This window comes from Rhinoraja longicauda, chromosome 14 (genome assembly GCF_053455715.1).
Source record: "Rhinoraja longicauda isolate Sanriku21f chromosome 14, sRhiLon1.1, whole genome shotgun sequence".
Classification (NCBI taxonomy): Eukaryota; Metazoa; Chordata; class Chondrichthyes; order Rajiformes; family Arhynchobatidae; genus Rhinoraja; species Rhinoraja longicauda.
This window is the reverse complement of record NC_135966.1, coordinates 26,979,191-26,991,897: the sequence shown is the minus strand read 5'-3', so window position 1 is coordinate 26,991,897 and position 12,707 is coordinate 26,979,191. Positions and strand designations below refer to the sequence as shown.

The window sequence follows — 12,707 nt, the reverse complement described above, 5'->3', positions numbered from 1 at the left end:
TTGCTAAGAGACAATTGGATCTGATTACCACGCTGAAACAGGTTTATAATTTTCTCCCTACACTGTTTAAATCTAAGACAGCTTTTTTTTAATCTGCTTGTCAATTTTCAAAGTAACTTTAGTTCTCTAATTTCCGATCAAAATTGTGTATTTAACAAATTTGGCCTGCGTAATGCAAATAATATTCCCTAATTCACAAAATGCATTATATCAAATTGGTGTTATGGAAATATTTGTTATAACTGAATTACCTATGCTTCAATACAGTGGTCATGGCTGTTGCTCTGTTGGAAAACCCAAATTGTCTAATAAAGCATTGGAAATTAAACAAGAGCATCAATTGTGGTATTGGACTACAAATTGAAATAAAGATTTCTTTTTTTTAAAGGAGATGATTATTTTTTGCATCAGCATTCTGGTTCTTGTTACATCAGAATATTAATATGATATGATATTAATATGATATTAGAGTAAATAGGTGAGCTTATATAATGTAGAGATTGATATTAGTTTCCTGGGCAAAGGCAAATAAGATTTGCCTGAAAGTTCAATTATGTACATAAAAAAGGACTCACACCTGCATTTGGAGAGCAGAAAAGCCAAGAGCTCCTATTCAAGGATGCTCAAGTAAAACAGAGACCAAGTCTCTTCCTAATTATTTAACTACATTGATCTTTGATTTATTTCTGTTCATTATTCATTTGCTTACTGGTTTATCTTTGATGGTTGGACTTGACACACAAAGATATAGCTTTCCCTCTTCTTCAATACAAGCATCAATTAAAGCTTGTACAGAACCTTCCTCCTGAAACAGCAGAAATGCATAGCCTGCAAAATAAGACAAACAATAAGTTGATGCAACTCAACTAATGTGGTTGCTTAGACACCTGGTATATTGGAATAACGATTTTAAGAGCAGATTATTATTGCAAGCAATATTCATCACATGACATACCAGCTTCACATTAAGAGAATACAAATCCTTAAAAGCACAAAAAATGTCCAATTAACTTTCTAGGATATCATTTAGGACCTAAAAATTGAACTTTGAGTTGTTGCTGGTTATTTGTAGACTGCTAGAAGGTCTGAAAACTGCTACAACTCATTCCAAATGGTTCTGTGAATCACACATGTTGAAATTAAATTTTATTCCTAATGAACCAAGCTATATATTGTTTGGTGGACATTAGCCTTTGTGGGCATATTGTTTGGTGTACATAAGATCGTTTGCATCTTTCAGGATTTAAAGGTGCAAACAATCCTTAAAAACAAAAACAGGTTAATATGCTTTGAAGAACTCTCAAGAAGCACCTCAGTGTTTCTTGAAAGAACAGAGGTTGATGCATCTACTAAAAATGTTCATGCATTCAATGTCAGCTTTGAAATATGCAAATTTGAATAATATTCACCCTCTGCAGAACCCATGGCAGTAGAAAGTTTTGCTCAAGGAGCTGAAATAAATCAAATAGGAAAGTGGCTATTCCTTGAAACAGGTATTTCACTTAGCTGAGATGGGGCTTGCATAGCTTAATCTTGAGGCATGAAAGAAGTGCAATGATTGCAAGAACAAACCTATTAGTCTACCATTGAGAGAATCCAAAAGGTGCTGGACGAATTTTCAAAGGCTAATTTCCCAAAGAGGCGATAATTTAACAAAAAAGCCTGGGTGAAGGTGGTGCATGATTATATTTCATTGTTTCTTTCCTTCCCTTTCACTTCAGGGACTCTGCGCAAAGAACCTGAAAATAAACCACGTTCATCCTATCAAAAGGACAGACAGGTGCCAGAGTGGTTGGGGTAGCTCTTCTGGTAAGGAATGAAATTCAGTCCTTAGCAAAGAGGCAACATAGGATCAGAAGATGTAGAATCCTTGTGGGCAGAGCTAAGGAACTTTAAAGGTATAAATACTCTGATGGGAGTTATTTACAAGCCTTCAAACAGTATCTAGGAAGTAGGGTATAAATACATCAGGAGATACAATTGACATGCAAGAAAGGTAACATTATAGTGGTCATGGCGAATTTCAATATGCAGGTCGACTGGGAAAATCAGATTGGTATGGACCACAGAGAGGGAATTTGTAGAGTGCCTAGGAGGATAGCAAAAGCCTCTTCAGATATATAAAGAGTAAGAAAGAGTCAAGAGTGGATGTTGGGCCGCTGGAAAATTATGCTGGAGAAGTGATAATGGGGAATAAAGAAATGGCAGATGAATTGAATATGTTTTTCTGCACCAGTATTCACAGTGGAAGAATGTGTACGAAGGAACTGCAGATGCGGGTTTACACTGAAGACAGACAAATGTTGGAGTAACTCAGCGGGTCAGGCAGCATCTTTAGGTCATGACCCTTCTTCAGATTGAGAGACTGGGGAGACGGAAACTTGAGGTATGAAAAGTGCCTCTCTGTGACAATCTCTCTGATTAGTAGCGCAAACCCCTGCACCTCTTTTCCCTCCCGCTCGATCATGTAGGGTATAAATACATATCTTGGCACCACCGCACTGCCCACTGCTATTGCAAGTCAATTCACATCACCAATATCTGTCTCATCCATCCAAACGTCTTTTATCTCAGTCTCCTTTTAAAAGCATCTATTTTAGGATTATTGCAGATAGATGGACCAAGTGAAATTGGATATAATTTGGCTTACCTTTTGGTGGAAAATATGACTTGCTCTCGGCTTTGTGAGGCCAGTCGACAACCAGAGAACCAAAACGACGAAAACTAGCTGTGATTTCATCTGTTTGAATAAAGTGCATTCACGATCTTACTGGGGAAATATTTTCTAAGCTCAAAACCAATGTACTCTACATTTATGAGCATGGAAGACCACATACAATAAAATCACACGGAGGTTTTTGGCCCCGAAATCGCTAACTTAACATACACAATGTACACATTATTTTATGCAATATAAAAGTCTAGGTAAACATGCATTGCATTGTAGATGATTTCTAAATGTCCCAATGTTTCTATTTATTATTTCAAGTAAAATAACTTTTAACTGGTGTTTATAAGCTAAAAAGGAAGCCATTCTTAACTTTAGATTAAAATGTTGCAGGGAGGCATTCAGCCAGACCGATCAATTCAATATTTTTGAACATTTTAATTTCATAATTTGTGCCCACAATCCAATTTTAAAACTGTAACCCTACCTTCATCGATATCAGGCGGCAGACCACCAACAAATACTTTGCGTGAATATCGTTCCACACGTTCACCATTTTGGTGAGGAAAACAATGTGGAGAACTTAAGCCACTATGAAGAGTTTGATCCCCACGTCCATCATCAAGAAAACCATCTTCAACTGGGAAGAGGGATGAATGACCTGGATGAAACAAAATATTAAATGATATCAATATCAACATAGAGCGATTCAGCTGAATTTTTAGGCATGCTTCTCTCTATTGTTCTATATTTGTTGGATTGTAGCAAACTATTCAATATTGTCCACTGTTCTAAAGAAACCCCTTGTTCAGACCCCGTCTTTCCTCTCCTTCAGTCAAACAGTTCACTGTAGATTTTTTTAAAAGTCCATTTATCTTGCACTGCTGTAATGCATGTTGGGAGGTCATCCTACGTTATTAGATGTATTAGATGTAAATTATTTTTATGCAGCATTCTGAGGCTTCAAATATTAAACAAAAATCACATTTCACAATTAGAAAATAGGAAATGTTATGACTTTAAAAAAGCACAGTAACCTTTCTGCTGAAAGTTGTTGAATTCAATAGTAATGATTTAGATCCAGAGATGATTAATAACATGACAATTTCCATGATGGTACTCTTCAAAATTCTCCCAAGATTAGTCTTATCAATTAAAGTGTTTGATTAATAATACTGAATAATAAAATATTCAAGTTAGGAAGAGGGGATGTTCAACGAGATCTGGGTGTCCTAGTGCATCAGTCACTGAAAGGAAGCATGCAGGTACAGCAGGCAGTGAAGAAAGCCAATGGAATGTTGGCCTTCGTAACAAGAGGAGTTGTGTATAGGAGCAAAGAGGTCCTTCTACAGTTGTACCGGGCCCTGGTGAGACCGCACCTGGAGTAGTGTGTGCAGTTTTGGTCTCCAAATTTGAGGAAGGATATTCTTGCTATTGAGGGCGTGCACCGTAGGTTCACTAGGTTAATTCCCGGAATGGCGGGACTGTCGTATGTTGAAAGGCTGGAGCAATTAGGCTTGTATACACTGGAATTTAGAAGGATGAGGGGGGATCTTATTGAAACATATAAGATAATTAGGGGATTGGACACATTAGAGGCAGGAAACATGTTCCCAATGTTGGGGGAGTCCAGAACAAGGGGCCACAGTTTAAGAATAAGGGGTAGGCCATTTAGAACGGAGATGAGGAAGAACTTTTTCAGTCAGAGAGTGGTGAAGGTGTGGAATTCTCTGCCTCAGAAGGCAGTGGAGGCCAGTTCTTTGGATGCTTTCAAGAGAGAGCTGGATAGAGCTCTTAAGGATAGCGGAGTGAGGGGGTATGGGGAGAAGGCAGGAACGGGGTACTGATTGAGAGTGATCAGCCATGATCGCATTGAATGGCGGTGCTGGCTCGAAGGACTGAATGGCCTACTCCTGCACCTATTGTCTATTGTCTATTGTCTAATTTAAATGTATTCCATGATAATTTTTTAATACAGTTTATATCCTCTTGGCAATTGTAAAACCAAAACAATCATAACTGCTTAAAATGAATGCATTGATGGTACTCTTCAAAATTCTCCCAAGATTAGTCTTATCAATTAAATTGTTTGATTAATAATACTGAATAATAAAATATTGGCTTTGCAAAACATTTCCCCTTTCATGACCAGATTCACGTCTTACAAGACAACTAAAATAATTAGTACTTGCACTGGTTGTCCTCTTGTGCAGGACATTAGGCGAGGCAATGTTTTGCAAGACACTTATTAAATTTAAGGCATTTTGAACACACAAAAAAATGTAAGCCTCAGGATATACAAGAATAAAATCAATAGTTATGTTGGCCTATGTGAATAAAATTGACTTGCAAATTTAAAGACTAAGTTACTCAGAAGAAGGAAAATAGTGTTATTTCCTATCACCATCCTGCAGTCTGGTCCACCTTCACCCTCCCCTTCACTAGCTTCCCACAATATCCTTAGATATATCTGGTCATGCCCAGGAGATTAATCTACCTTCATACATCTTGAGATATCCAGCACCTGCTCGACTGTAGTACAGACTGTCCTCAAGGCATCTCCATTAACTGGCCCAAGTTCTCTAGTCATGCACATGGTATAAACAGTGAAAAAATGACATGTAACGACTAGTAATTTAATTTACCCTTGACATAAAATCATGCAATTAGTTTGGCACAAGAAGACATATCTGGAGTGCAATCCCTCTCCTATTTTACCATATTCCTGCAAATTATTTGCTTTTAGATGCTGATCCAATTCTGTCTTACCTTTGCATTACCTTTAAAGGAAATCAATTCCACATCCTAACAACTCCCAAATAAAAATGGGGTTTATCCTTACAACTCTTCATATTTTGCCCAAAATCTTAAGTGCATCCCCTGGTCTCAAAATTACCTGTTAATGGGAACAGCTTCTCTCTTTTTTTATCTCCTTTACACTAGTCATGATCCTGTATATTTCAAGCAAATCTACTGTCAACCTGAGCAAAGCCACACAGGCTTCTCCATTTTAACTGAAAGCTGCAATCTCTCCCCTTTGGAGCCATTTTTGCAAAATCTTTTCTGTGCTGTCTCTAACATCAATCTTCCCAGAGGTATGGTGATAAGAAATGGACACAATGCTCCAGTTGCTGATAAAGATCCCGCTGTAATTCTTGATAACCATCTTCACTGTCTTTAATACCACATAGTTTAATGTCATCTTCAAACTTATTAATCATGCCTTGTATGATCTTGTATTATTTGTTGATATAGATTACAAACAGTAACCTAACCCACTGCAATCCAAATATCACAGTCATAAAATTCTAGAAATGGACAAAATTACAGACCAATTTTAAGTGAGTAGACACACGCGCGCACATACACACAAAAAAACAGGAAGGCGCGGAGAATTCAAGTCCATACAAGCCTAATATAGTGACCGTCATCAGGCTATAATCCTACAAACACCTTTTGATGTGGGTTTAAAATCAAACTCTACTTGTTCATTTTTATTCTTACTCTACAGAAATTCAAACTATATACAAAATGCAACTTATTTCAACGTTAGTTTTGAAAAATTACAGTTCTATCAGACTATCAGAACTGATTATTCCATTCAAAATATTTATTACAAGAAAGATGATGCAAATTAAATTTATACCTTTGATTTGTCAGTTCCATTATTTACAATTACATAATTGAGATTGGATTTACTACTTTTTACTAATTTTTTACTAAATAGTACATTGGAGCAAATATCTCCCATAATTAGGCATTCTTGATGTCACTATGTGACCTCTAAATTTATCCAGAAAACTCAGTTGATTCACTGAACATTTCCAACACAAAACTTAGAAATTAAGTTTTATGAGTATAGTGTGCAATTGGACCTTTTGAATGCAATCTGCTGTTGGTTCAATGGCATGGAAGTAATTTTACTACCAATAACATTTTATTTACTTTTAAGACTTTAAGTTATGAAAAATGCTTTGAATGGCAATGATAGTGCTGGTGTTTAATACCTCTCCTTTAGAAAAATATAATGCATAAAGCAAGCTGACAAGCTTGAATAGTGAATTAAAGGGGGGGGGGGAGAGAATCACAACACATTTGTAAATATGAGTGTAATACAATGAATAATTAAATTGGCAATGCCATTTGATCTCCATTTTTCTTTACATTTTGCCAATAGAATGGAAAATTACATTAATTGTGTTAAATGTGAGATTTGAACAATATTTGTGAAGGACTAATATTGATTATTTATTCATGCAGCAATGGGAAAAGAACACAGTAATAAGAACACTTTACTTGATGGAATGAAACATCAGCAGACCACCATCATAAAGGTGGCAAATTAAAACTATCTCCCAAGAATGGCGTTTTTTTAATTAGGAGGTTGATAATATTTCCATTAAGGAAATAAAGATTGCACAAAGGAAATGTTTCTTCATATGGGTCACAATTAAACACATTATAGATAGCAGACAAAATACAATAAACAGTCTGGAATACAGGCCCACGGGCACTTGTATTTTGGCTGCACATTCTCTCACTCTCTTTCCAACAAGGAAGCCATCCCATTCTCCCAATTTCTCCTGTTCCATTGCATCTATTGCTACAATGACATTCGCCACACCAGCACATCCTTGGCACTTTTGTTACCCATGGCTTCCCTGTCATGTTAATCAACAGGATTCTCAACTGCAGCTGCTTCACTTCCCCACTTCTGTTCCCATTCCTTCTCAGATTCACTTTGTTATCACCTTCCACCCACCAGACTTGAAACAACAGATTATTCTCTAATTCCCAAAAACTTCAACGTTTCTACCACCAGTGTATCCCTCTCTTTTCAGCATACAGAAGGAATCTTTCCATCCATAATTTGTTTGTTTATTCTTACATCACTGAAAATACTAACTCTTCTTATAGCAATTTCCTTTACAACATCTGTCCATTTATCTCTTAATTGTATACCATACAGGGACCCAAACATTTCACTTGCAATTCTTCCAATATAGTGCACTGCACTGGGTGCTCACAAGGTAGCCTCCTCCACATCAAAATAACTACATATACACAAGCTGACCTTTTTTTCAGAACACCTTCAATCCATCTGTATGGATGCCCCAGAATTTACAGCTAACACTTAAATCCCCCATCGTACTGACCATTCAGTTTTTGTCCTCTCACACCAGCCTTCATTTGAAGAGTGCAAATTTCTGGAATAACATCTTATCTTCTGATAGAATACATTTGCAGGATCAGGACTCAGCACCAATTCAACCATGTCCAAAAAACAGTTTTTCCATTTGAAATCAAAATTTGCCAGCTCTGAAGAAAGGTCAATGAGCTGATACATTAACTTACCAACTTATCATTGTCCTGCTGAATATTTAAAAGTTTATATTTTCTAGTTTCATTTCTGCACTATTTTCAAAGGCATTATAATATTCATTAAAAAATGAACAGCCTTCAAGTTATGGTGCAATTTATCAGAACATGAAAACACCTCTTTTACTTGGTTAAATAGTTATAATTGGAATCTTATATTTAAAGCTTTATTAATTGAAGTACATACCAATTATTTTTAAAAAAGGGTATTTTTCCCCCATGACTCAAAAATCTTGACAAACCAAATTGAAACTAGGTGGCAGGGGTAAAACACAAGGTGCTTGGAGAACTCAGGCACAATATGTGCAAGGAATGGAGAGAATTTATTTTCGGAACATGGTAGCGAGTTAATTATTTTTACCGTGAGCAAATCTGCTATAACCTCTTTTCCAATTTTTCTTGAAAGATGAATAATTCAAACATGTATTTTGATAATTTGAAGTCAATATACTCATGAAATAAAAATGGAAACCAACCTTGTGAATCTCAAAAAAGAGCTCAGTTCTATAATTAGACATATTCCAAAAACATGATATGAATTTTAATTCAATGCGATGAAAAAAATCGACTTGTTCTCTTACAAGACTTAAATAGTTGGTGCTGTGTAAAAAAAACGATCAAAATAAAAGTTGATTGTTTTGAGATGCAATGCCATGAATACATTATACAAATTTTTACCTCTCCTTCGCCCATATGTCCTTGCTGCATGTAAACAGAAAGAAAATACTTTTCAATAATATGAGAAAATGGAATGGTTGGTCATGGAAACAACTTAAACTAGTTTCATTTTACATCTTCAAATGACAAAGGACAGAAAATACCAGATGTTGAAATGCCAGCAAAGCCATATTACGGTACTAATCGGGATGCAATGTCAAGTTCATTGCGACAAAGGGACAAAAGGAAAAAGAGAATGCATTGCTGATGAAATAAAAGATGATTATTGAACAATTAAACAAATTCCTCTTGGTGAGTTCTTGAAAACAGCAGTTTCAAAAATTAGAATACTCATATTAATCCACTAAATTGACACAGTATAGAAAGCATGTAGTTAGATATTTGGTAAACATTTACAGTATTTTATTTGAAAATGTTTCTACCAGAGGGATGCCTTTAACTGCTCTGAGCAAGCTGTGTTCAGCACCTTTTTGATCAGCTGCAACTTATGTGATGGAAGGTGCTCGCTCCCACACTTAATAAATTGGGACCACTGAGCTTTTCACGTGATGAAAACAAGTCCATGTTAATACTGTGTGCAACTTGGGTGAACAAGAATAGAAGTGAAATGGTTTCCATACCATCTGCTGCTATTTTATATCCAAGGTTGAGAGTTTGGAAGTTGCTGCTCGAGACGCCGTGGTGAATTGCTGAAACACATTACATAGTTTGTATATGTTGCGGCTGCAGTAATGTGGAGGACAGAGTGGATATTTAAGTCAGTAGATTGGATCCCGATCAAACAGATTTCTTGGAAAGCCTTAAATCGCAAGTGATTTCATACACATGCTATTTTGGGCAAGTGAAATGTAGAGTATTCAGTCAGGTTACAGCAGTTTTGGGGACGACAAAACATTGTTAGGAATTAAGCCATTTACAGTGGGGTACTGGACAAAATGTATAGGAAAGAACTGCAGATGCTGGTTCAAATCGGAGGTCGACACAAAATGCTGGAGTAACTCAGCAGGACAGACAGCATCTCTGGAGAGAAGGAATGAGTTATGTTTCGGGTCTCGACCCGTCTGAAGAAGGGTCTCGACCCAAAAGTCTGAAGAAGGGTTTTGATGTGAAATGTCACCCATTCTTTCTTTTGAGATGCTGCCTGTCCTGCTGAGTTACTCCAGCATTTTGTGTCTACAGTGGGGTACTCTTGGCCATGACCTAATTTGTTACTCATAACATTTTTATTAACATTAAAAAGTGTGAAAAATTGACCCCAAATCTGCAAATAACAAAGTCTATTCACACCAGCGTTAATGCATCTTAACAAGTCTTGAAAAATTCTGAAACTGCTAGCTGCTCAGTCACTTGACAGCCTTCTTGCCCCAAATGTAAACACTGCACGGCATGCAACATACAAGTAGCTCTGGTTTAACATGATAGTTGTGCTCTGAAGAAACTTGGTGTTATTGAAAATATCATTATAAAAACAATGGTGTCAATGGGGGTTTATAGGAGTAAAGCGTTTCAGACTCGCAACAAGTTATTTTTCTTGCAGGATTTTCAGATGCAAAGGTCTTTTCAAGATCAATAGGTTTAATTTTGTCACTGCGCTAAAAATACAAAAGGCTGTATGTTACATTGTTTAATAATCATTGCACATGTCTCAATAGAAGCAACCACTTGTCAATCTCAACTCGATCCAGAGTTAAAGTAGCGGTTTTGTTCTCAAGAGAAAATAGTGTCTGATTACTGAGATGAGGTTACATGGAACCCCCACATATCAATTTCCAAAGCAACTTTTAAGTGGTTCTCTAGTGCCCAATCAAAATTGCATTATAATCAATTTAGTCTGTGTAATGCAAACAATGTTCCACAATTCATCGCGACTTATACCTGATTAATGTTATGGAAATGCGTGTTATTGCACATTTCATTTATGCAGATCTCAATCTCCTACTGTAAAGGCAGTACACGCACAAGATAATTTAGCATGCAGTCAATTGCATGAGAACATGTTATTAACAGCAATGTATCTTGAGGGTAAAACTAATGCTTCAAAGAAACTTTCACATAAAAGGAAATTTCAAGAATATACCAAATTTCCACAAGGGAAAGAATGCTGGTATAAAGAGTTTAGGATATTTATGACCTTGTTTCATTGATTTGATATAGCCAATGCTATTCAGCAATGACAACAAATACTTAAATGTTCCTATTCCACAACTATGTGCATCTTTGATGTTATCCTGTGCTAAAGATGAAGCATCTCATTTGCATAAAGGAATAGAGTGGGTATGTTTAAATAGTTTTTATGGTCAGCTTTGTTCCTGCCATTTAAAAAAAGTCACAGGATCAAGTCTTTCATTACAATTAGGGTCACAACCATGAAAAACATTCTGATAAACCTACAAGCCCATTCTGTAATTGTGCACAATCTTAGGTAAATCCTCTGGCATGCATAATTTCAACACTTTTTCAAATCCATTGGTCATGGCTGCATTCACTTTCTGGCACTTGTGGTCTCATTTGAGAAGCTAAATTTCACTTCAAAAAAAGTGCTATTGCACATATTAGTAGACTGGACCGGCAAGTAAGGGTACAAAGCAACAAAGGAAACAAGAAACTGCAGATGCTGGTTCACAAAAAAAAGACAAAATGCTGGAGTAACTTAGCGGGTCAGGAAGCATTTCTGGGGAACATAGGATAGGTGACGGTTTGGGTAAGATCCTTTCCTCAGGCTGATTCTGGTAGTTGTGGTGGGTGATGGAGAAAAAACTAGAAGAGAGGTGGGGGCACGATAAAGCCTTGCAATTAATAGGTGGATACACCTATCACTTGCCAGGCTTTATTCTTCCCCTACCTCTCTCCCAGGTTTCCACCCACCCACCCACCCCTAACCACCACAATCAGTCTGAAGAAGGGTCCAGACCCAAAATGTCATGTCTCCATATTCTCCAGAGATGCTGTGTGGCCTACCGAGTTACTCCTATACTTTGTGTATTTTTTTAATATAGCAATAAAGATAGGTTAAGTGAATGGGAAAAGGTCTGCCAAATGGGAATACAGTGTGAAATTGTCCTATTTGCAGGAAAATTATTATTATCTTTTAATAAAGATGAGAGTGCAGAGTTCTGTGATACAGAAGGATCTGGATGAACCAGTACATAATTCTAAGGCTAACCGGCATCTATCTGCAGCAGATAATTAGGCAAGTTAACAGAATGTTATAATTTATTGCTCGGGCAATTGAACACAAAGTAAGGAGACTTAAAAGGGCATTAGCGAAACCACACCTGGAGGTTTAACTTAATAGTTGAGACTTAGCAAATGTGGTTTAATCCAGAGAAATGCAAGATGAGGCATTATGGGAGTACTCACATGCTGGCATGTACATCATGAATGTTGGATCTTGGGGAGTATTGAAAGGAATCTTGGATTACAAGCCCACAGATCCTTGAAAGTGCCAACACAGGTAATGCAGTTAGGAAGGATTATTGTGCTTCATTTGATTGGACACTAAAGTTCAAGTTCAAATTCAAACACTTTATTTGTCCTCGTGGGGCAATTTACAAAGGCACGTAGAGTAGTACAAAAACTATTGGGGCGGGGGGAATTAGCAGGGTTAGGGTGGAAGGGGAGTTGAGGAGCTGAACAGCCTTGTGAACAAAGGCTCCTTCTCCTTGAAAGGCTGGAGCAATTAGGCTTGTATACACTGGAATTTAGAAGGATGAGGGGGGATCTTATTGAAACATATAAGATAATTAGGGGATTGGACACATTAGAGGCAGGAAACATGTTCCCAATGTTGGGGGAGTCCAGAACAAGGGGCCACAGTTTAAGAATAAGGGGTAGACCATTTAGAACAGAGATGAGGAAGAACTTTTTCAGAGAGTGGTGAAGGTGTGGAATTCTCTGCCTCAGAAGGCAGTGGAGGCCAGTTCGTTGGATGCTTTCAAGAGAGAGCTGGATAGAGCTCTTAAGGATAGCGGAGTGAGGGGGT

The 12,707-nt window shown here is 37.1% G+C and overlaps 1 protein-coding gene across 2 annotated transcripts in view; it reads right to left on the bottom strand.

The window, feature by feature from the left end:
- cpeb4b (cytoplasmic polyadenylation element binding protein 4b) overlaps window positions 1–12,707 on the bottom strand; it is a 60,343-nt gene that overhangs the window by 10,997 nt on the left and 36,639 nt on the right. Inside the window, exons 4-7 of one of the 2 annotated variants that reach the window (XM_078411609.1) lie at window positions 8,726–8,749; window positions 3,156–3,329; window positions 2,651–2,740; window positions 710–828 (exon numbers count right to left, since the gene is read on the bottom strand). In XM_078411609.1, the coding sequence (XP_078267735.1) occupies window positions 710–828; window positions 2,651–2,740; window positions 3,156–3,329; window positions 8,726–8,749 (407 nt within the window). The remainder of the gene's footprint in view (window positions 1–709; window positions 829–2,650; window positions 2,741–3,155; window positions 3,330–8,725; window positions 8,750–12,707) is intronic. The other variant, XM_078411610.1, reaches the window with a different exon arrangement.